The sequence below is a fragment of the Chaetodon trifascialis genome, chromosome 6 (genome assembly GCF_039877785.1).
Source record: "Chaetodon trifascialis isolate fChaTrf1 chromosome 6, fChaTrf1.hap1, whole genome shotgun sequence".
Classification (NCBI taxonomy): Eukaryota; Metazoa; Chordata; class Actinopteri; order Chaetodontiformes; family Chaetodontidae; genus Chaetodon; species Chaetodon trifascialis.
In genome coordinates, this window is record NC_092061.1 from 6,922,616 (window position 1) to 6,945,484 (window position 22,869).

General features: G+C 44.8%; 1 protein-coding gene across 7 annotated transcripts; it reads right to left on the reverse strand.

The window, feature by feature from the left end:
* Nucleotides 1-78: 78 nt before the first annotated feature.
* On the reverse strand, nt 79-21,612 carry sorbs3 (sorbin and SH3 domain containing 3). Of its 7 annotated transcripts, none has more exons than XM_070964247.1 (21): nt 21,528-21,612; nt 13,086-13,158; nt 12,187-12,375; nt 11,955-12,027; nt 11,392-11,525; nt 11,159-11,222; nt 10,427-10,465; nt 10,244-10,331; nt 9,100-9,208; nt 7,279-7,332; nt 7,002-7,109; nt 6,251-6,306; nt 4,834-4,904; nt 4,195-4,253; nt 3,969-4,015; nt 3,595-3,709; nt 3,357-3,482; nt 2,562-3,113; nt 2,333-2,430; nt 2,129-2,235; nt 79-1,536 (listed from the first exon to the last, which is right to left on the reverse strand). In XM_070964247.1, the coding sequence occupies exons 2-21, from the start codon at nt 13,095-13,097 to the stop codon at nt 1,475-1,477; spliced, it is 2,163 nt and encodes a 720-aa protein (XP_070820348.1). In that variant the 5' UTR covers nt 13,098-13,158; nt 21,528-21,612; the 3' UTR covers nt 79-1,474. The 7 variants fall into 7 exon arrangements, with proteins under 7 accessions (XP_070820348.1, XP_070820353.1, XP_070820346.1 ...); XM_070964252.1 differs by having other exon boundaries at nt 3,012-3,113; nt 4,195-4,256; XM_070964245.1 differs by having other exon boundaries at nt 4,195-4,256.
* Nucleotides 21,613-22,869: the final 1,257 nt, after the last annotated feature.

The window sequence follows — 22,869 nt, forward strand, 5'->3', positions numbered from 1 at the left end:
TTCCTGCTTTAAGAGTTCACTGAATTAACATAGAAGCATTTAACAAAATGAACACATGAGCACAAGCAACTCTCTGTATCACTCTGTAATGTTTAATTGCTTTTTAAAAAATTGCGTACCGTACATGAGATACATTGTTTTATAAGCAAATATATATTATATTTTCAATTTGATAAAAGGTTACAATCTGTACAATCATCTCCTGCGACTACTAAATATGATTCATTTTTACAGTCAAACCATGAATATATCATATAAAATTGCCAAATGACTTCATGATAAGGATTTCTAATCAGGCTTAGAAAGGCCACATTTGTCAAAAGTCGCACTGATGCAAACATACAGTAGGCAAAGTGGTTTTGAAAATACTGTCAAACAGCCAAAAGCAGAGACAACATGATGAAAGCAGTAATAGTAAAAGAAGCAGAAATAATTGGGACTGCTCAGGAGAGAATTTAAAAGAGAAATGTCATGAAATGTTAGATTTGGCACGTACGGCATTACTTCAAATACTTCAAAAGATCATTCAGCCATTGGCTCTGGAGGAATTGTTGAGATTTAACTTGTGCAACTTACAGAGGTTTGAAACTTAATTTCAGAGCAAAGCAACTTCTATTCCAGCACTGAACAGAACATGATTTCTCTCTCTTTACTGCAGCCTTTGGCATCCCACTCCATGGCTTAAAAGGGACAAAGGACTTCCAATAAAAGCCAAATACTCTCTAATCAATAACCTGCTTACAAAACCAGTACATGCAATAATTATACTTGCTGTTCTGCATAGCCTAGTGAAGGGCTGTGACCTTGGCATGCCGGAGCCCTTGCTGCGCTTCACTTTAAGCACATATCTACAGATGTTCCTGTTGCTTCCTCAAACTTGCCCGGGATATTTTCACAGATCTGAAAGGAAATCTGAGGAAGATATTTGAAGGAAACATTAATCCATTGAAATGCCAGAAGCATGTGCCACCCTAATTAAAAATTGTCTGCAGTGGTTTGTGATGACACCGCGGTGACAAAATGCTGAATGCAGCATCACACAGAATCAGGACCTCAAGGAACTGTTCAGCTGTTCAGAGGAAGGAATGCAAATTTCCTGCAGCTGCAAATAGCTGTGGAACAAAAAAGTCCATTCTTTGCATCTGAAACTGAATCATCAGCATTCAGTCTTTCCTCTCAAGTGGCGTGTGTGAAAATACTCTCCAAATCTCAGTGGAACACACACACACTGTTTCTCACAGACACACACACATGCACTCATGCAGGGAGGTGAGGTGAGAAATGTCCCTGCCTTCCCCTCTGTTCTGGGAAACAGAGAACATGCAGGGCCGACTAAACCAGATGTAGGAGTGTGGAGGGTAAATGGCATGAAGAAACACTGGGGTGTCAAAGCAGGGTCTGCTGGGGTGAGTTTAAGTGATTGGTTGGGCTCATTTGAGTCCAGGTGGATGTGGGCAAGCAGGAAGTGGGGAGGTCAAACCGGTGCCACGTAATTCCCAGGAAAAGTCCCAAAAGCACGAGTCCGCTCTGACGTACCTGCAGAAACAGAGCAGAAAGAAATACATGTATGAATGCAGCATATTCCACAACTTAAACAATGTGAAGTTCACAGTTGTGGTTACATCTGAAAAGTTTCATGGTGGCCACTAGAGGGCGAGCTGACACTGCAGAACGTTTTATACTGGACACAAAAATAACAGGCGCCTCAAAAATCTATTCTATTTCATGATTTGGTGTTCTATCAACACTGTAAACATACTGTAAAATCCCATTGCTCTACCTCATGGAGAGAGTTTGTCTTTAATGATTCCTTGATGAGGTATTAGTAGTTTTTTTTTAACAATGCTTATAAAAACATTTTGTGATCGTCCGCCAAAAAATGGTAAAAATTCAACTGGTAAAAATGATTTGATTGGTTATAATCTAGTAGGTAAGAGATAATTTCTTTGTTGTATATATAATCCATCTGTTAATCATGTTAAATGACTTTATACATATATGAACATTGGAAACAATAGTCTAGCATTGCCTATAATCACGTAAGTGTCAGGCCTGATTACACTGCAAACACTTCTTTGGCCCAAAATTGTGATTATTCGGTTACAAAAACATTATTGTTATTCCTTACCTACAAACCAGCCATCATCACACTTCTCCATCACTTGTACGATGTCTCCCTCTCTGAGCTCCAGCTCATCTGCGTTCTGCGGTTTGTAGTTGTAAACAGCTTTGTATCTAAAATAGCGAACATGGAAAAACAACAGATGAACAAACGCTCCGAGCCGCAAATTCACCACAGCTGCAACAATGTGATAAAAATCTGGAGACATACGGTTGCCGTTGCACCGCTGCTGAACCGGGCTTGTTTTGCGTGTGTGGCAGGGAGTTAACGTGTGGATTAGACGGAGCAGCCTGGTATGGTATTGCACCCTGGAAGACAAAACAGCCTCTTGTCAGGTTAATGAACAAAGGAATGATGGAGAACATTCCTGTCAACACAAAAAGTAACACAGGCAGTGAGGAGGTGCAGTGATTTCCTCAGGCAGGCAGTGCGAGCAGACCTGTGAGGGCTCAGTGTATGTGGGAGTGTTCGCTGTGGTAGCTCCTGCTCTGAGTGCGGACGCTGATGTCTGAGTGGAAGGTGAAACAGCTCTAGCCGGGGAGCTCTGGTTAGCCGAGTGTGTCCCAGCCCAGTGGCTGTTCTGGTTGGTGGGTGAAGCAGCTTTGGAGGTGCCGTGGGGCCACTGATTGGCCGTTTCTTTGGGAACGGGCGTCTGAGTGGGGGAGCGTGACTGTGAAGCTGGGCTGCCATAAGGCACAGGTGAGGACGGCTTCAGGGGGGAGTGCTCAGGTTTGGGGCTGAGGGAAGTGGGGGTGAAAGGGGATAATGGTGACCGTGGGGAGGGTGAGTGGAGCGGACGCCCTGGACTCTGAGGTCCAGGTGAGACGGGAGACATGGGGCCAGGCGAGTATTCATCCGTGGAGTATTTGGTGCGGGGCATCTTGTTGACCTGGACGTAATTGGCTGGGAAGATGCCGCTCCGGCTGGTCCCTGAGATCCTCCCCTCTAACCACTTATCGTCAACACGCCGGGTTATATCGATCACTTCACCCTGAGGAAAAAACATAATACAATTTTAAAAAGTTAAACAGAGAAAAATCTAACATCCAATGAGAATTAAATCCTAAAGTTTGTTTAAACACATTGGCTACACCGTCAGTTCTAACATGATAATAGCACCATCACATTTTACGCAGACCTTTGAAAGTGTAATCGATGTTTTTAAAACTGCACTAAGGCGACTTGTTGACAGGTTGAATGATTTCATTTCTCATTTGATATACGTAACACTCACTTTACGGAATGACAGTTCAACAGGTAGATCAGCATTGAAGTTAAACAGAGCCACAGCTTCCCCGTAGTCCAACACCTGTAAAGTGGGGGACTTTATGGGGGTGGGCTTCTCTGTAGGAGGCAGAATCTATGAGGGACAGACGAAAGACATCTGAGACAGCGTCACAGGGTCTCATATAATCAGCACAAAGCAGTAGTACAGAGAAAAAGCATCAAATTAGAGACATGAAGAAACTCACCTCCACATAAGACGAGGGGAAAATGCCAGCTCTCCCGTGATGTTCTCCTTCAAACCAGTTGGCGTCAACCTGCCTGTGGATGTAAACAATGTCGCCTTTCTGCAGCATGAGCTCCCTGAAGAAATAAGAAATAAGGACAGCGAGACACGCACAAGGAAAATCCATTAGTTTACTGAATCAAGACACAAATTCAAAATGTATGCGTATATAATGGCTATTTCAAATGTACATTAGAAGGAGGATTTAGACTGCAGATCTGATGCAGAGCTTTACATCTGATATTGCCATAATGCAATGTTTTCTTTCAGAAATGCAAATGACGATGCAAGGAAGGAAATGGGATATTTATTATATCAGCTCACACTGTGACTCACTTGGGTGACTGAGCCTGGAAATTGAACTTGGCTCGCGCTGCTTTCATCTGGAAAAACAAACAAATCATTCGGTGTTTGGGGAAGATTTGTACAGATGCCGTTATCGTGTGAACAATTCAGCATGGGCTCAGATCACTAAAACAAACCACCACAACTTAACACAACTAAATGGATTTCTGAAAGATTTCCCTGCATTTTAAGTAACAAGAACATAGCAGAAACGTACCTTTTTCTCGTCTTTCTTAGGCGGGAGCTCCATGGTTTCATTTGCAGGGGAAAGACGCTCTACTGTGGAATAAAGTCAGGGCACAACAGTAAGAGTGGAGTCTGAAACATACACTCTTTCATTCAGGAAATGTTGTTTTCGAAGGTGTCGCGATGAGAATCACAGCCTTGACAACTACATACATTTTAAAAAAATCTCATTCAGGGTGGCTGCCTCTGCACTCTACCAGGAAAAACAATTGGATGAAGCTTATCTTTAATCAGCTCTTCCGAGTTCCACTTCCTATTTTTGTGGGCTTCCTCCCCACCCATCTACGGCACTTTCTGATTCTATAGGAAAAAACTGCAAAAGCTTTCCGTGCTCACAACGGCCACGTCGAAAATGCCACAGCAGTAAACACCAGCGGCCATGAAAGAGAATCATGAGACCTTCAGAATATATTAGATTACCAAAAGCTTTCATCAAATATGTGCCGCCTGATTAAATGAGAGGCCTGCTCACAGAATTGTGAGCAGGAAGGAGGTGCAACATGGTCAACTTATGGACAGACACTATAAAGGGTTCCTATCAAAAGCTGGTGGGGAAATCACCCTGTGCATGTGTGCTGCAGAGCCAAAAGGGAAGGAACTCCATGTTTACCATATGTGGGAGCAGAGGTCACCGGTGTGCCAACGGAGCGATGGACAGGCTGTTTTGATGCTGGTGAATTGCTGAAAAGATGAAAAAAATATAAGTTACTGCTCCCAGAGGAGGGAGGGTTTCTAATGACATCAAACAGACACACACTGAAATCCACATGGCCCATTTCTGCTGGGAGACAGCGTGTGTGGTGATTTCCTGCAGATTTACATTACAACACATCTGGCTGCAGCTGCTGGTTTTCGTACATTGGACAGGGATGAGACAAATAATCAGACTGACTAGAAGGGCATGCAGATGACACCATGTGAGTCATGTTGTTATCCTTGAAATGAAAAATCTGGTTTAGATGAAGTTTGGAGCTTAAATTATCTTTACAGCCCCGAAACAGGATCACAACCATGAGTCTGGTTGTTAAGAATTAATCCAAAACCCGAAGCTTCCTGCCTGGCTTCCTCTGAAATTATTTGCATATTTCCAGACAGTGTTGTTTTGTGTTCCAGTATTTGCAGCTGGACTCACACGCGGCTAACTCGTCTAGATAACAGGAAACAGTAAAAAACAGATGATTTCGTGCTGCTGTATGGTCTGGTTTCACACGTCCATAGCAACAGGGTCTTTAAAATAAGAAAAAAAAAAAAAAAAAGCCCCCTTATCCCACTAAGCCTAGAAAGGTCAACGCTCATGAACTCAACTTAGCAAACAACAGCGAGAATCCTCCCAGAAAGCATTACACACATGGTGAGAAATGTGGAATGCAGCCCACTGTTTGAAGTAACAAATACTGTACTCTGAGTTATTAAACTTCAACAGACAGAGAGTCACCTGATCAGCTTACAGACCAGATACCCCGCAAAGCACTAATGTCTGCGCTGTCCAATCACAGCGCTCGGTTTGTTAAAAGAGCAGGAAGCAGTGAGCCGTTGCTCCCACTCGATGAAGTAATATTGAAGTGGATTAAGAGGCCGAGTGTTGGACTCAGGAGGTCTGCTGTGCGGTGATTGACCCGGGCCTTAACCTGCCCTGCATGCGCCTCGAGAATATAATGAAAGTGACATTAAGACCTGCTAAACATCACCATCAATAACATTATTTGCATTTAGTTATCTACCTCCAGTTTATTAAGTAGGTTGACGTATCTCTGTGTGTGAGCTGCACTTATCCACACAACAACAACAACAACAACAACAACAACAACAACAACAACAGCTTATAAAAATGATTAAAATGCAAAAAAGGGCAAAGAACACATTCAAAGTCAGGACTGAAAGCTGAATCTACTTTAATGTAATGCAACACAGGTTAAAGTTACGCTATAATGCTGAAAAAAGTCAGTAAAGATGTCATTATAACCTGCTAAATACCCTTCAGAGTAATCATCTTCCACGCTGCTTTCTTAAGTAATGTTGTCACTGACCTGTAGTTTGTAGTCGCAGTCCTTGGCGTGGTTGCTGGATCCCTGCCTCGGGCCTCCTGAAAACAGAGTGAACATTAAACACTGTTTGCTCCCTGCAGCCTACTGTATCTCACAGCTCAGAGGAAATCTCACAACAACTCAGACAAAGTCGAGGTGCTGACCACTCCCAAAGGAGCACGAAATCCCCTGGGTCCTATCCTCCTCAGGCTCAAAAACAACACCACTCCTGATCTGTCTGAGCTGTCTGCGATTTCAGTCAAATCACAGGCTATGAGGCAAATTTCATCGCACAAGAATCAGGAACAGCGTGAGAATCAGCAACATGTCGGCAGGGTTACGTCCAAGTGGCTCTCTAAAACAAGCACGGGGGGGGGGGGGGGGGGGGGGGGGTTGCAAAGGGAAGCTCTAAACAACATGATCAAAAAAATGTGATTTTAAGGGAATTGATTGCAAACGTTCTTCATTTTCTGGCAGCCAAATTTGCAGGGGGGTGGGTGGGGGAACTTGCAGGCAGGTGATTAACATAGCAGATCAATCCGAGTGCAAGGCAGGCAGGCGATTCCAGGGCTGTCATCCAGGTCACAGAGGGAAAACAACAGACGTGGTCAAAGCTAGCTAGCAAGCAGGGAGGGTCTCTCTGAGACACGTGGCCTCCATTGAGAGAGGGGGAGTAAGGGTGAGGATGAGGATTCTGCTAGACCGGGAAGTGGGGGGTGCTTCAACAGAGAGAGTCAGGAGGGGGGCTCAGTACCTCACCCCGGCCTCGATGCTGCTTCTTCTGGGAAAGTGTCCTCTCCAGGCCCTGGATCTCCGAGTCCAGCTCAGCCTCAAACCGACTCAGCTCAGAGACCAGGCTGGCCTGAGGCCGAGCAGTGGTGGAGTTGGAAGGGCAAAATTAAAACACTAAGACACTGTGTGCTGAAACAATGTGACTTTTGGAGCTAACGGTGTCCCTTTTCAGTCATTCATAGAGTGAAATAGAGTGAATGCATAAAAGCAGAAACTGAGACGCTGTCACAGTCGCTCACCTCGATAGAAGGGGACTTTGGTTTCTCAGGCTGTTTCTGCGGGGATAAATAAGCCTAAAGAAGAAGCAGAAAAACAACATTGAACAGAAGTTTCTTTTTAAAACATTGTCAATAAACTGATCACAGAAGGTTCACTCCATTAGCTGTACATAACTTGTTAAAATCTAATTTTCATACCATCTTTATTTTAGTTTAAGCTAAGCTAGCATGGTGCATACGCCTACATAAAGCTGTTTTTATAAATCTGTACACCAGGTAACATTATTCCAGTGTATTGAGGAGTATTGGTTGGTTTTTGGGAGTAATGAATCTGCCACCTACAGTGGGGCTCAACATCGACACAACCAGCTTTTGTCCTGGTGCTTCCTGCAGTTTAATCCAGCCATGCTGCCAACATTTAACACCTTTTTGACAGTGTGTTTAGGAGTTAAGAGGGATTTAGGACCAAGTGAACAATCTGCTGCACAGAATTAACTGATCTTACAGCAAGTCACCATTTCTACAGATTCTTTAAACAAAAAGAAGACAACTTAACATCAGGAGCGAGTCCAGGGGGTGGCAACGGTCAACCCTGAAATCTGACTGGCCCACCCACAAGCCAACCTAATTATCCTAAAGTACAACTGGCTATCTGCCCAGTGAGAGGCGGGCCTTAGTTTCAAGCTGTTTGGTGAATATTTTAGAATGTGCATCGCACTAATTACAGCTTGTCAAGCACATTTGAACAGGCCGGATGTCAAGATGCCAGCAGAGAGATGAGGACACACATATTTCTTTCGTTCATATCATACAGAACTTGATTTAACTAGCATTCACCCTCTTTCTTTACAAAGGCTTAACACCAGCTGATTCTATCAAACATTACTTTAAAAGGCTCTGCTGGCGAGAACCATGAACCCCTGGCTCCATTTTCAGGCCTTTTTTCTGTAAAACCTTGGCTGAACATGTCTCTCTGAACGCCAAGGCCGTCCCCTCAGCTGGGAGTCATCCTCACTACAATCACAAACTGTAATGTCACTGTGAAGCAGCACAACACCTGATATGGTCTGCGCGCTGGCCTTCTGAACACTGTCCAGGGGATAGAACATAGACCCCTGTCATAAAGAGGAAATGAAATAAGTCCCCATGCTGTGAGCCATTATACACCACAAGAGGTTAACGCCATAATACGGATCACAAGACACCTCGGCTCCCGTGGGGGAGTGGAAACAAAGATTCCTTTTCTTCACGGGCTCAGACTCAAGGTACAATATGCGCCAGATCTGGGACAAAAGAAAAAACTTTAGAGACGCCGCTGTGTAACTCAACAGGGGTGTTTAAACACAGAGCGCATACAAACGCCTGCACACTCAATTACAACAGCTCCTGGATGGTGCAGATTACACAAGACAATAAATTAGTCAAAGTGTCACTGCCTGTCAGGACAATACCTGGATCATGTCTTTTCTTGTCTGAAAAGATAAATGAATGAAAGCTGGAAGCCTATTGGATCACAGAATAAAGGAAGAAGTGAGCACATCTGGTGGTGCGCAGCAATCACGCCGTGGAATGATCACACTCACAAGTTACCTCGCGTGAGAAGATGAAATATGAGGACTTAGACTATAATCCTTAAAGAAAAGGTGCCCGTCCTCAAACCTGTTCTTGAGCCTCACGCTGGGAAAACAGTGCAAGGCTGCACAAAGAATTGCCGTGATTCAAGCCAACAACAATGCCGGATGAATCTGGAGGTTTCTGAATCATGCAGAAACGGTATTTTCTCCTGGAATCAGAGTGATTTCACAGCCTGCTCTGAAGCCGTGACGGCATGTGAGGTCGTACCTGGCTGCGGCTTTCTGAGGCGGTGCTCTTCCCAGGCTCAAAGTCGAATATGCTCTTCGGTTGTGGGTGCTGCTTTCCCGGGTCTGACAGCTTATCTACATCCTCACTCCTGAAACATAACACCCCAGCACACACACAGACACACACACACCGTGGACAGCAACTTAATCATGGCTTCATTGTGCGTGCCTGTAGCAACAAATCCTAACTTGTCTGTCCCACACGTTTTCCCTCCACCGCTCTTGGCCTGAGACCTGGTTGGTATTCACATAAGACGTCATCTGCGGCGTTTATCATCATCGGGACATCAGGTTAAATCTCCCCTCGTGCTAAAACGCCATATTGCAGTGGCTGAATTTTCACATTAAATAATGACATTTCTTGAATTTTTATCATTTTTGTGATGCTTGTAAACTGAATTTCTGCATTCTATTAAAATATCTGTTTTTTCGTATGTGCCATTGTTTTATCTGCATGTTTCTTTTAAACAAAACTTGACTGGCAAAGAGGCATTGAGAGCTGGACGAAAAGATTGATACTGTACCACTATTATATCTGTCTGCTAAATATGAAGCTAGCTAGGGAATGGTTAGCTTAGCTTAGCACAAAGACTGGAGATGGGGGGAAACAGCTAGCCTGGCCCCATCCAGAGGTAACCAAAACAGCTACAAGCACCTCTAAAGCTCACAAATGAACACATTATATCTCACTTATTTCATCCTTTTTGTCACCATGAGGTTTCCAAATATCCCCCCTGTTTCCAGTGTTTGTGCTAAGCTAAGCTAACTAGCTGCAGCTTCCTTTAGATTGGTGGTATCTATCTTCTTTGTATGTCTTGGCAAGAAAGCGAGTATCAAATGTCCCCAAATATTGAACTTTTCCTTTAAGGCTGTTTCCTGCCTCTGGGCCTCCCTGTGTGCATGTTCACGTTATGGAACCGTGGGTTTAATTTTCTTACCACAGTGAAAAAACATGCAGCTCAGGATGGCTCAAGACTTAATTAAATTGCCCAACGGTGTGAAAGTGAGTGATTGTCAGTCTGTGCTTATGTGCCATGTGATGGACTGGCAGTTCCTTCCCAGATGCCATATGCTAAACCGCCCTGCGACCCTGAAGCATTTACATCTAACCAGCATAAACTCACCAGTCTGGCAGAGCTCCATAAGGTGTTAGTCTGAAGAGATTCTTGTCTGCTTCATTACTTTCCTCAGTGTTGGCAGATAACTGGAGCCCTGCAGATCAGCGGATCAGCGCAGATCAGTCTTAAGTAAAAACTGATTATGTAACTGGACAGGACAACAATGTGGACTTCAGTGGATTCACTTACGCTCAGCTGACCATCGCTCTGAATCCTCCAGCTCAGGTTCTGGTAAACAAGTCCAACAGACAGACTTTTACACACACTGGAGGACTTTAAACACATAAATCAAGCAAAAAAAAAACAAAAAACAAAAAACTTATACGTTTCTTTACACACTCTTACATTCTCTACCATAAGGTCTGATTAAGTGAAAGAAAATTTTAATTTGTACATAAAAATTTGAATCAAAGTAACTACTACAGCTGTCAAATAGTGGAGTGGAAAAACATTTCTCTCAGAAACATGCAAATGCTGTGTTTGCTCCACCAAAGATCACCTGTAGCCCCTCAGTGAGCTGCGCTGAAGCAGTTCTCCTCCTGTATTGTTTAAGAGGAGCAATCAGCTGAAAATATTCCTCTAAAATGAAACTAATCCAGACCAATTCAGCAAATCCACCTCGGTGCCATTAACCACACAAATAACAGGGAATGCGTCTCCATAACAGAGACAGATGAACAGCTAGATTTAGGAGGGGCTGAGATAAGAAGGTGGATTATTGTCAGAGCTAATAAGGAGAAATGACATAAGACTTTAGGGCTCTTTCATCATGTCTTATTTTGCCTGTGCAATAATCTGTTTGCAGGATCACCTCGGCAGTACCTGACACTGACAGAGAGGAATTCTCTGTTGTTGTGTGTGTGAGAGGAGGAGGAGGAGGAGGAGGAGGAGGAGGAGGAGGAGGAGGAGGAGCGTCCTTACCCTCTGGCTTCTTGTGAATCTGTCTGAACATGCTCTTGTACCAGTCTCGGGGCTTGTTCACACTCTGGTATAAGAGGAGAAGGGAGGGTGCAGAAGGTAAACAAATAAAGCACACTGGATGAAGCAAGAATGTAAAAAAAAAAAAAAGTCAACAAAATCAACATAAAACACATGTTTGTGGAGAATGTCTGCAAAAAAAAAATAAAATCAAAACAGTTTTAAGTTTGTCTTACTGATCTGGAGGCGATGGGCATCCCGGTTTCATCCACTGGACCGATTCCTGAGAACTTGATGAGCCTCTCCTCCCTGGTGGGGGTCCAGCTGCGTGGTAAAGTGGCAGAGCTTGGGACACCATTGGACAGTCCACCTGAGTTACAGTCACAGCAGTAAGATTTCAACTGCATTCGCCTTTTACTCTTCAACTGCTTTTATCTCTTACTCTACAAATGACACTTCAGCCTCTTTCAGTGGCTTTCAGATGTTTCAAACGTTTTCTTTTTAACTCCTCTCAGTGCTTTCGCTGACACTTTGAATCCTCTCAGGTCATCACCTTCAGACAAAAGCAAACGTCTTCAGCTCTAACTCCCACAGCCTCCACTGCTCTCAGTGTTTACACATCAGCTGACACGTCAACAGACAGCTTCTTCAGTTTATACACTTGAAGTGGCGTCGGTTTCTTTCAGGACATCCATTTCAACTAACATCTCCAGCTCTTAATATTTAATATCAATTTCCTGAACACTTATATTGACTTGTACAGCAAGTGATGCACTGATTTCAAACATCATAACCTTACCATGCGACTGTGAGGGGCCATAGTATGATCCAAAGCTGAGGCCTTTTGGTCCACCTCCATTCACCTCTGACACCTTGAAAAGAATTATACCTCCATCAGAAACACAAGCGTCTCAGTAATGGGAGCCTGTCATGCATCATTTGTCCACAGGGAGGAGCACTTGTTCACTGAATTCTATGCACTCCCTCTCAGCATTGTTATTACCACAGCCTCCATGGTACACTGTGCATACCTTATACTCTCCAAATGGCAGCCCTGCAGCATGATAAGGGCTCAGAGGAGGTGTAGGGAGCCCAGGGGAGATGACCACCTCATGGGTCAGCTCTGGAGGAGTTAGGATCTGCTGACCTGAGGACGCTCCGGGCTCCCTGGAGAAGATCATGCGGGAGCCGTTTGGATCGCCAAACACTGCTGAGCGTTGCTAAACAAGGAGGAAACGAGAAATAAGGATGAAGAAAAACAATGAGTGAACTTTACTCCTGTCATGTCCTCCTGTTCGCTCTGGGTAAACACCGCTCTCTACGGGAGGTCATGTGAACTTGTTAGCAGCCCAGCTTTTCTCCAGAGAATAACTGGCCCCTGTGGGGGAGCCTCTGATGAAAAGGCCCCTAATTTATTTAAAGCACGGCCAGTGGGAAGTGGTGCTCCACCCACTTCATCATCTCTCTTGCCACAACCGCAGAAAGGCCTCATTCAAGGTGCAGAGTGGGGGCACTGAAACAGGAGAGGACCATTATGAGCCCATTAACTCCCTATTCACCAGGCCTCCCTATTCTCCTGCCAGGGGGTGGAGCCAGGGCCAGAGAGGTTGGGAAGGGGCTGTTGATGTTAACCTCAAAGTCCAGCAGGGCTAGCCGTGGTCTTGTGGTCTCCATAGTGATCTTTTTACTCCCCCCACCCATGATGGCGAGTCTAGCTCCTATATGTATTTGAATCAGGTGCTTTGGTCCTCTGTGTGTGGTTGCTGGGGGTCATGGGAAAGCCCCTGTGCCTCATGGTAACGGTAGGACTGTTTGTACCACAAGCCTGTTGTTGTGAGACGGGACTGGACTGACGACTGTTTTTCCTGGAGTTTGTTTGTTTTAATGCGCCTCCTGATGCTAAATAATGTCATTATTAAAATGGCTTTACCTGAGACTGCATGTGATCAGTTTTGGTCCTTGTCTGACAGATATCAAATTCTTTTTCCCAGCATCAAAAATATCTGTAAAGACACAAAAAATGTAAACATTATCACATGAAATTACACTTTTTCCATTGTCACTGAAATGTTTTACAAAGAATATAAGCCAAGCTGTATATTTTAAAAAGAGAAATTGATCAGCATCTTTGAGGCAGGTTTTATCATACGCGCAGTCAGATACAAAGCACTTGCACATCATCAATGCTGTTTTGCCAGTTCATGATTGCTCATGATTGAGGATAAATTGTCAGAAATGTCCTGGAGAATTTTTTTGCATTGCTAAGCCACTATTGTCCAAATAGTTCAACTTAACTCTCACGTTTTTCTATATAAAATGACAAAATTAGTAACAATCAAAGGTAAACTTTGATTTAAGTTCTCAATCCCTCAACTTTCATCACATTCTGACTCAAATGCTGCTAAACCCTGATTGCTGCATGGAAATACGTGACATCACCTTTTTCCAGCTGAGCCTTAAATAAAGCTTCAAAGCAGGGAGGAGAGCACAGACAGATACTGACATATCTCATGTGAAATAAGATAAACTGTTCCAACTTGAGCAGAAAAGTGTGCGCTCATTTGGACTTTGTTGCTCAAAGCACAATCTGAATGGGAAAGCAGGTTTCTCACGGCCTTTGAGGGCTGTAGATCTGTTATTTTTTATTGCAGATAACCAGTGTTTGTGAAAGTAATCTGAAGATCTGAACACTGTATCTGTTAAATTTTTACTCTGAATCTCACAACGCGCCCTTTTTAACCCTTTGAGTCATCACAGGGTTAGGGGTTCCACAAAGCCCCTCGCTCATAAATCACATTTTACATCCAGGCAGCCTCGGCAACTGTTCCATTATCCCACCCCACTAGTATTCCAAAGAGGGAAAGTTAACGTCACCCAGTTTTCCCTGTTACTAAGGAAAAACCCACCCAAAACAATGAGTGGGACTCACATCGCTTCACTTTTCCCAGTCATACAATGCTGTAATAAGCTGGACTTGAGGGGCTGGATGATGGAGAAGGTCAGCTACTGAAAGCGGAGATCAGCTCCTAATCAACTGCACCTCAGAAAAACAGATTAGGCCTGCTGTTTCAACATCAAAGGCATGGGGAAAACGAGGGGGAGGCCATTTCCGATCCTGTATGAGGCAGGCACCTCTCATCCACAGCGGCTAAATGGCCCATAATAACAGTGTTGGCATAGAAACCCCAGCTATCGAGCAGCCCTGCATCCCTGCAACCCTGGCCTCTGCAGAAACATTGTCAAGTGGCTCTTTGTGTGCATGGACTGCGGTCAAAATGTATCTTGTCTTATCTTTTAAAAAGAAACAAAAACATTAGAGATGGTACACATTGAGCAAAAAATAGGGTTAATACAAGGATTAGGTTATTTTTTTTCTCTTCTGGTTAAAATCATGGCTTTGTAGCTTGGCAAGAAACTAGTGAGTGGGCCTGGCTACAACAGGCTGAGAGCCACCCAACACAGTTTGCACTGATGACTTTTCCATGTGGCATTTGCAGCTGAGCATTAGAGTCTGTAATCACTGTGGTCAAGACAGAGAACACTATACACACTTTGTGTCTCTGTGCACAAGGTTAGCAGGCAGCGGTGATAGAATCAATGTTCCAGTTTCCAGACAACGATGTCACTCCGTCTGAGTCATCATCTCCCAGTAAACTGCGTTACATAACAGGAAAAATATGGGAAGCGGAGGATCGTGTCTACAACAATACCACTGCTGCTCAGGCATGACAGATGACCTGTCATCGGCCAAAGCAATCACAGCCAGCTGATTATCCGTCCGACAATAGCCAACAGTGCAAACAAGCTACATGTACAAATAATGGCTTAAAGTAATCCCATTTACAGAGTGTTTGACATGCTGGTCCTTATTTACACCAGACCTCCTCTCAGCAGGCTGCCATTGGCTGTAAAAGCCGCAGCACATTGATGACGGTGAGTTGGCATTTTCAACAAGCGCTCTGTCCACACAGGCTTATATGATACAGAAAGCCTGAAGAGTAAATAAAGGAGCTCCTTTTTCACCTCCACGCTGCTGCGATTCAAGCATCAACGGCAGCTGCTGCACCTCAGACTCGCTGCCCCATGTTGTCCGTACCCATGCATTTCATTCTGGGTGTGGTGATTTGAAAAATATGAACACATTGAAAAACAAGGCAGTGTGCTGGTGAAGTGCACTTCTATAGTGTTGGGAAACTCACAGGTCAAAAAAGGGTCAAGCTGTTAAAACACTGGGATCCTACATTTCCCATAATGCAACTCTGTAGCACCTCTTCTAATTCAACAGTCTGCAGCACAGGATTTCTGTTAAACATTTTAAATTTTCAAACCCAAACTTAAGAGACAATAAGAGCAAAAATATCACTGATGACATCTTCTTCACCATCATCATTGGGGAACTTTGGGAAATTTCCTCCAGAGCTGCAGAAGACATATACAACTATCTTAGTGTAAAAGTGGAGTTTCCCTTTAACACACACTGCAATACTGTGTTAATGCTATTTACGGATTGAGATGCATCCAGTGAAAGCAACACTGTGACAGCAAGAATCTGATCCTCATGCTTCTCCTGCGGGACTGAAATATTTTTCTTATTCAAAGACAACAAATAAAATTCTAATTTGCCTTAAAATTCTTAGAATGATGGACTACTTTTTGTTTAGACTACATAATTCTAAAGCCGACACTGGAGCTCCCTCATGTCAGAGGCCCAAAAACTAAAAAGTCCTGCTTCATCGATGCAGCATCCTGATGACTAAGCTTATGTCATAACAGTGTCTGTGTCTCATTTTTCTGGGGAGAAAAATCCAACAGAGAAATTCTCCAGCAGTGCATGCATTCCCCCTTTGAGAGCACCAAACACAATCCTACCTAATAAGGAAAAATCAGTGTCGATATCTAGCTAGAAAATCCCTGTCCAGAGGTCTGACTCTCCCTGGGTTTGCTCTGAACGCCCAGTACATTTTTATATAATTACTGAGACTCAACAGCAGAGGCAGCCATAAGCCTTCACGTGGTGGTGTGGTGTGTGAGTGCCTTGATGTTATCTTTCTGAAATGTATCAACTTTATAACCCAGATATTTACAAGGTAAATTACTGCTAGGTGAGAGGTTCAGCATCACCACAGGCTCAGTTTTGGGATGGAAGGAAAAACAGAGCCGTAAAAGGCCATTTGCATGACAGCTGAAGATGAGACAATGTCCTGCTTTAGACTTTCAAAACACGTCATTTTATACATCCGGCTGGCTGAAAGCCGGCAGTGTATGTTCTGATGCAGTCTCCATGCTTTACATTTGTCACAGGGTAACTGAGGACATACAAAATGAGAATCATGGGATTTTAGTGTGGAAATCTCTGCCTCTGTCCCCAGGAAACTCATCCGGTCTCTCGAAGCACTGGGCCAGATGTTAAACCGATCCACGAAACAGAAGTCTAACCGCTCCATGAACATCATCAAATTAAAGATCTGTACTATGTATACACCTAAAAAAAAGCAAGCTTCAAGTTTTTTTTTCTTCTCCTTTTCTACCCATAAGGAGCGAATGAGGAACCAGACTCTTATCTGAGGTTGCTGAGCCAGAGCAGACCTACTCAGCAGCTACAAGGTCAATGAACTTCACCACACCCCCGTGACTCCTGCGGATCACAATGGGAGGTTTCCACAGCAGGAATAGCAACATAGTAATGCACAAAAGACTACAGCAGGGAAGTGCGTGAAAAGACAAAACCATCCACCCTACAGTTCTCATTCAGCGCCACAGCAAGGCCGACGGATGACAAGTCAACTCCCTATGAGTTCAACAAGCATCAGCCACCACATTTCCCTCTTCCACTGAAGGATGCAACCAGGTCTCCCTGAGAAGGCCCTGACCTACTATGACCTCCTTCTCCTCCACCGCATGCAGAGATTCTTGCATTGTTCTCACTAGGAACAAGGCTGTCAAGGTGACCGCACATACCCGAATGAATAACTGTCACGGCGTTGACCCTTCTGCGATCTGTTGGAAGGAAATGATTAGTGGCTGGAGTCATCCATAAATCATGTAGTGAGGGAGAAAGTGTCTGTAATGAGCAGCGACAATGACTGAAAGTCCTGAGACTTTGATAAAACAAATAAAACTGTCACTTGTGAAGAGGTGGCCATTCATTAGCACGAGTGTTGTTCTCTGCTTCCATGAGCAGAAATGGTGAGTTAATCATTGACTCCACAAGGTGGGAACTCCTGCAGGGATCTAAGTCCTGTTCACACGCATGAAGGAAGCCGGACAAAATATGACCTCAATATTTACTCAAGGTGGTCATTTTGTTTGGCCGAACGCTGACCTGCATTACATTTGACCTTAAACACTTGTAGCCACGTTGTACAAACTTCAAAAAATCTAAACAGACTCCGATCCTCTGATGAAGTGTTTATTCCCTTGATATCTACTGACACGACAGACAGGAGGGTAAAGTCTTATCACCCACTTGCACGTAGACGATGTAACTGCTGCCAAACACGTTACGTAACGGTCGTAAAACTGAAGAAATCCTCCCTTAAAAAGTAGTGAGAGGGTAATTACAAGCACATTTGGTGAATAAATAAAGGGGGGATTTATTTCTAAACACTTTAAATGAGTCACTCCGTAGTTATGTGAGAGATGCTGGAGGTCCTGCGAGGTTGATCACACAACCATGCTTCCCTCCTGCAACTTAGCAGATGTGCAGACGCAGTCCATACAAGGTCCTGGAGCGGCAAGTTTATGATATGCAGTTATTGGGGGATACGCACATTTATCAGGAGGCAAGTATTTCACCTCCTTGTATGGTGCTCCTCCAGGCTGAGCAACAGGAGGAGTCGGCCTGTGTGCTTCTTGTCAATGGAGAGCCGATGTGCTCCCAGGAGGAGCTGCAGGGCAATAAATTAAAGCCCCTCCGTCCAAGAAGAGCAGGAGTGCCGTGCAGATTTCTTCTTACAACAAACACACTTCATATCGTCCAAGATGTGTGAACGTAAACCTGTAACACCGTGTGCCAAGCAAAGCATGAGAAAACACAGAACACAGCAAGTGCTGAAAAATCTCACACATCCTCATGCCTGTCATTTTGCATCTCCAGAGCTGAGTGCAGCCTGTGGATATGAGGACTGGCAGCTCTGACCCTAAGAAACATCACAAAGGGAATCAGAGCCGGCTGTGGAAATCACCCTGACAGTAAGGGGAGCCACCACTGATGACTGGACCGTCCTGATTTCAGGTCATTACGGCTCAGAATCTGCAGCAGGATGGGAAAGCGCTCTGACAGAACAACTGTTTTCCTCTGACTCTCTGTAGCTCAGCTGCAGTTGTCAGTGCACACATACCTACCCGCTGGGCAGAGCAATGAAGGATGACAAGTTGGGAAACACTGCCCACAGTGCCTTTTCTCTCTCTCTCTCTCTCTCTGAGCTGTAACTCACAGCTGCTCTCACCACCCCTTGCCCAAAAGTCCAACAGGCCCGTTTCAACATCCAAACGGGATCACGTGGGTCGACCTGTTTACTGCAAAAGCATCCCTCCTTTAACACAACGTACCTGAGAGTCTGCAGCACTAATCCCGCAGAGCCCCGAGCAGTCAGACGGGTTGCTCCACCTTGAAAAGCAGCTGAGCACACACAAGTTTCCACAGTCGCACTGTTCAAGATCACTCCCTGATTTAAGCCTGTGTTCTCATGGGAAACAGTGTACTCACCTTAAAAGTAGCACCAAGAAGTCAGCTCACACCTCCTTCTGTCTGCCTGCACATAGACCACGACGCACACCCTCCCTGCTCTCTCACTCTCTCTCACACTCATGAAACTAGCCAGGGCACACAATCTCTCTCTCTCTCTCTCTCTCTCTCTCTCCCTCCCAGCCCTCGCTCTGCCTGCCTCCGAGGACGACTTCCCGGTTGACAGGCATCGCCATAGCAACCCCACTTCAGCCGCCGTTCAAAAGGCGCCCTGCTCTTGGCTTGTCAGCTCGGGGCACCTCCTTCAGTGAAGCAGCCCCATTGTTGTGATAAGGTGATATTTCACAGCGCGGGGTTAACCAAAGGGGAATGCAAATAGTTTGTCACCTCCACCTCCCAGACACTGCCCAGTGACTCCCATGACAGCCTCTCCTAACTTCATCTCTCCCATGCTTCCCTCGGCTTTTGTGTGTGTGTGTTTATGTGTGTGTGAGAGGGCAAAGGCCTGCAAAAGGTTCTATCTGTCCAGCCGCTCTGGAAGTGTTTCAGAGGCTTTGCTCTAAGCCAAACAGCGCAGGTCCTGCTGACTGTGAGACTGAGAGATGACTCAATTATTCAAAATAGGGGATGCACAGATAAGTCAGTCAGCATTCAAAGTCCTGTAGGATGGCTGTGGACAACGGTCACAGAGGAATGAAGCACAACGCTCAGATCCGACCATCACCCTTGCATACAGCGCTTGCCCAAATAAAACCAGGATTTCCAGTTTGTCCGCAGTTCTTGCCAGTGAAGACAAACAGTGCAAAACCTGAAATCTAACGTGCTGACAGGCTTGACTTGGCTCAGCAGGCAGGCCGAGTTACAAGGTCCACAATGCAGGTGAGAGATCCAGTCTGCGGCTACGAATGCAATCAGCTCTCATACACGTGCATATTTGTTCTATTAGTAAAGACAGCACAAAGAATGATGTTTAACAGGGTTCAGTCGATAGATGTGTCATGCACCAACCTCACCAAAGCAAATTCCTCGTATGTGTAAAATCGTACTTGGCAATAAAGCTTTTTCTGATTCTGATTCTGATTCTGATTCTGATTCTGATTCTGATTCTAACCATTCGTTTAAAAGTGTATGTCTGTGTGTGTGTGTGTGTGTGTGTGTGTGTGTGTGTGTGTGTGTGTGTGTGTGTGTGTGCGTGTGTGTGGTGGCCGTCTCCAACTTGAAATTGAAGGACTCAGCTCTTTCTTAATAATTCAGTGGTCTGGCTTGGTAGAGCGAAACTCAGGGTAGATCCTTTTACCGAGCCTGTACTCTTAACAGGGTTGTTTTTGCCAAACAGTTGCGCCACTGAACCTGAGGGGCAGACTGGGCAGCGCAGGCTTCAGACAGGGGCTCATATAATCTGCATCGTGCCCGAGCAGACTTTCACCCCGCTGTGACCACATCTGACACGCTGTCACTCTGCAGCTAAATGAGGTAATCACGCAAGAGGCGATTGCAGCTTTGGCCCGGGACCTGACACCTCTTCCCACAGTGGCTCCTTGTTCACTTTGTCTCTTCGCTAAACAAACACAAGGCTTCAGCATTTCCAGCCCTTTATTTATCACAGAGAAAAACTGTCAGAACAGGAGGAACGAGGCATGATGTTTTACCTCCGTCCCTCTGAGATAGATGGATTCCAGCAGACCTTTACTATGCTGCTCTAAAGGTCAACCACTGTCCCTTCACAATGAGCGCTATGTGCCAGTATGTTACTACAGTCGCTCATTAAAACGCCTGACAGCCAAAGATTCCAGCGAGTGCACAAACCATGACATAAATCTGTTATATAATCAAAAACTACATTACTTGATGACTATAGCCCTGCGCTTTTTTTTTTTTATAACCGCCAGCATTCTTTCTACTCTGGGGAAACAACTGTGAAAATCACAAGATACAGTGATCATCAAATATCACTGAAGACATACAAGTCAGCGGGTAAAGCATAACGGTTATGAGAGATAAGGAGATCTGTGCAGCGTGTCATTCATACCACAGGTTGTACTCTGATGGAGCAAAAAAAGCATCAGGGTTTATTTCAGTGGTAAACAACATTTTTATCAGCTGTGAATGTCCCAGGACCCAAGGACAAACAAGCTATAGTCATAAATCCTCACAGGACATGCTGCTCTGAGGGTGCTGATTTTGGAAGGTTTGATTGAGAACATTTCCAACAGGGAACTACTCACACACTAAAATGTTTCAGACCAAAAACAACAGCAAAAAGACACAACAGGAGCAGCTTTTGGACAGAGGTCTGATGATAACCATCTTCTGAACCACAGACAGTAAAAGATTGGCATCTACTGTAGCAAAGTCCTCCTCATATCCGCCCTTCTCCATATAACTGCTCAACTGTTGCTCAACAACCCTCTGAGAAAAACTGTCACAACAATGACAGAGCAGTCATGAGCCCTGTCTGTTTGTCTCCGCGGTTTACAGTGATAGACCGAGTGACGAAGGAAAACAACATGATGCTCAAACCTGTGTCAGAGGCACCTTCCTTTCAAAGAAAAATGTGACTCAAAACCAGTGAATCACGTGACAATGACAGAAAACCTTTCAGCCGTGGGTGTCTACGTCCCTGAGAGCCTAAAGCCTCGCTCTAGTCACGGTGCAAAGTGGCAGCACAAGTTGTACAGTACTTACAGGCGAGTGCAGGCTGAAGCAGTGAGGTCTCCTCGGTGCAGAGGGAGAGAGGAAGTGAATGAAAAAGAAGGAGGGAACCACTGGTGCTCTCCTCTCCCTCTCCCTCCCTCTTTCTCTTTCTCTTTCTCAGGCCAACAGGGTGTCTTTTATCTTTGGTGAATGATTCAGCATGGGTTTGAATGTTTGACTGAGGGTCTGCAGGCGTGTAGGCGTGTGTGTTTGTGTGTGTCTGTGTGGCTTATGTTTGCATGCATGTGTGTGTGTGCGCGTGCACTTTAAAGCTCATCAGGGAGAAGGCACTCAGTAATAGTTTCCATCCACAGCTGGAAATAATAGAGATTCTCATACAGACACGGGCTCAGTGGCACCGCCCTCCAGTGTTTTACATGCAAGGGAAGAGGAGGCGATGTCCACAGCCATCTCAATAAATAGGCCTGCGTGACACACATATCATAATAGCACGCTTTATTCACTTTTTTAGGTCTTTAGATGTTGTGTCTGTCACATTCAGATCAAGCACAAAAGTGTGTGAGTGCTTTCTCTGATTTCTGTGTTGTCTTGCCATTGCAAGAGCTATCCTCCCATTCAGGAAAGAGTATTCCTGAGTGAGTTTCTGATGCATACACACATATGTTGAGGCCCCCCGACACACAAACACATGAGCACTAAGACAAGTCTCAGTATTTCCATGTTCTCTTCCAGTACCAGGCCAAATGTACTCACCCAGTATGAGTAAAAGCTTGCAGCAACGCCAAGAGAAGTCGTGCTATTGCTGCTAAGTCCTCGGTGTCATCGAAGCAGATCAGCTGTATTTCTGTTACTACAGTCTGAAGCTTCTGTTAAGCTCCCCAAGAGGTTTATCTGTCTGTTCCCACTCCCTTGTTTCCTTGTTCCGAGACACTGGTGTGCAGACGCCTGCTGGATTCCTGCACTCTGAGTCCAGAAGCAGCTCTCAGTTCAGACATCCAAAATAAATATTTAACAGGTTGGCTGTGAGATCGGCATCCAAAGGTCACTCTGCTTCTCTGGAGTCCATCTTCTTGATGGACCCAGGAGACAATGACCCACAGCTCCACAGTGACACCTCAAGTTCCTTTCAGTGGAATCAGAGATGAGAAACAAGCTACAACAGATGTGGAAAGAAGTTTATGACGCACACTTTAGCTTTGGTACATCTCAACAAGGAGTTGCAATTTTACTTCCATCAGTGGTCTGACAGCATGTCTGTAATCTTAGTAAAAGGATCGTTTCTTTTGGCTGATGGTTTGTTTGTGTCCAAGTTGGAATCTAGAGTCTACTTCCAAAAATCAGTGAACACGCACTTTCCCAAAAATATCCTCTT

Excerpts from the sequence above, each read along its gene's own strand:
- sorbs3 (XM_070964245.1), bottom strand. Across the intron at positions 11,223-11,391 it reads TGCCCATCGCCTCCAGATCA|AGTGTGAACAAGCCCCGAGA; the intron begins GTAAGACAAACT and ends CTCTTATACCAG. Across the intron at positions 10,466-11,158 it reads GATTCACAAGAAGCCAGAGG|AACCTGAGCTGGAGGATTCA; the intron begins GTAAGGACGCTC and ends CTTGTTTACCAG.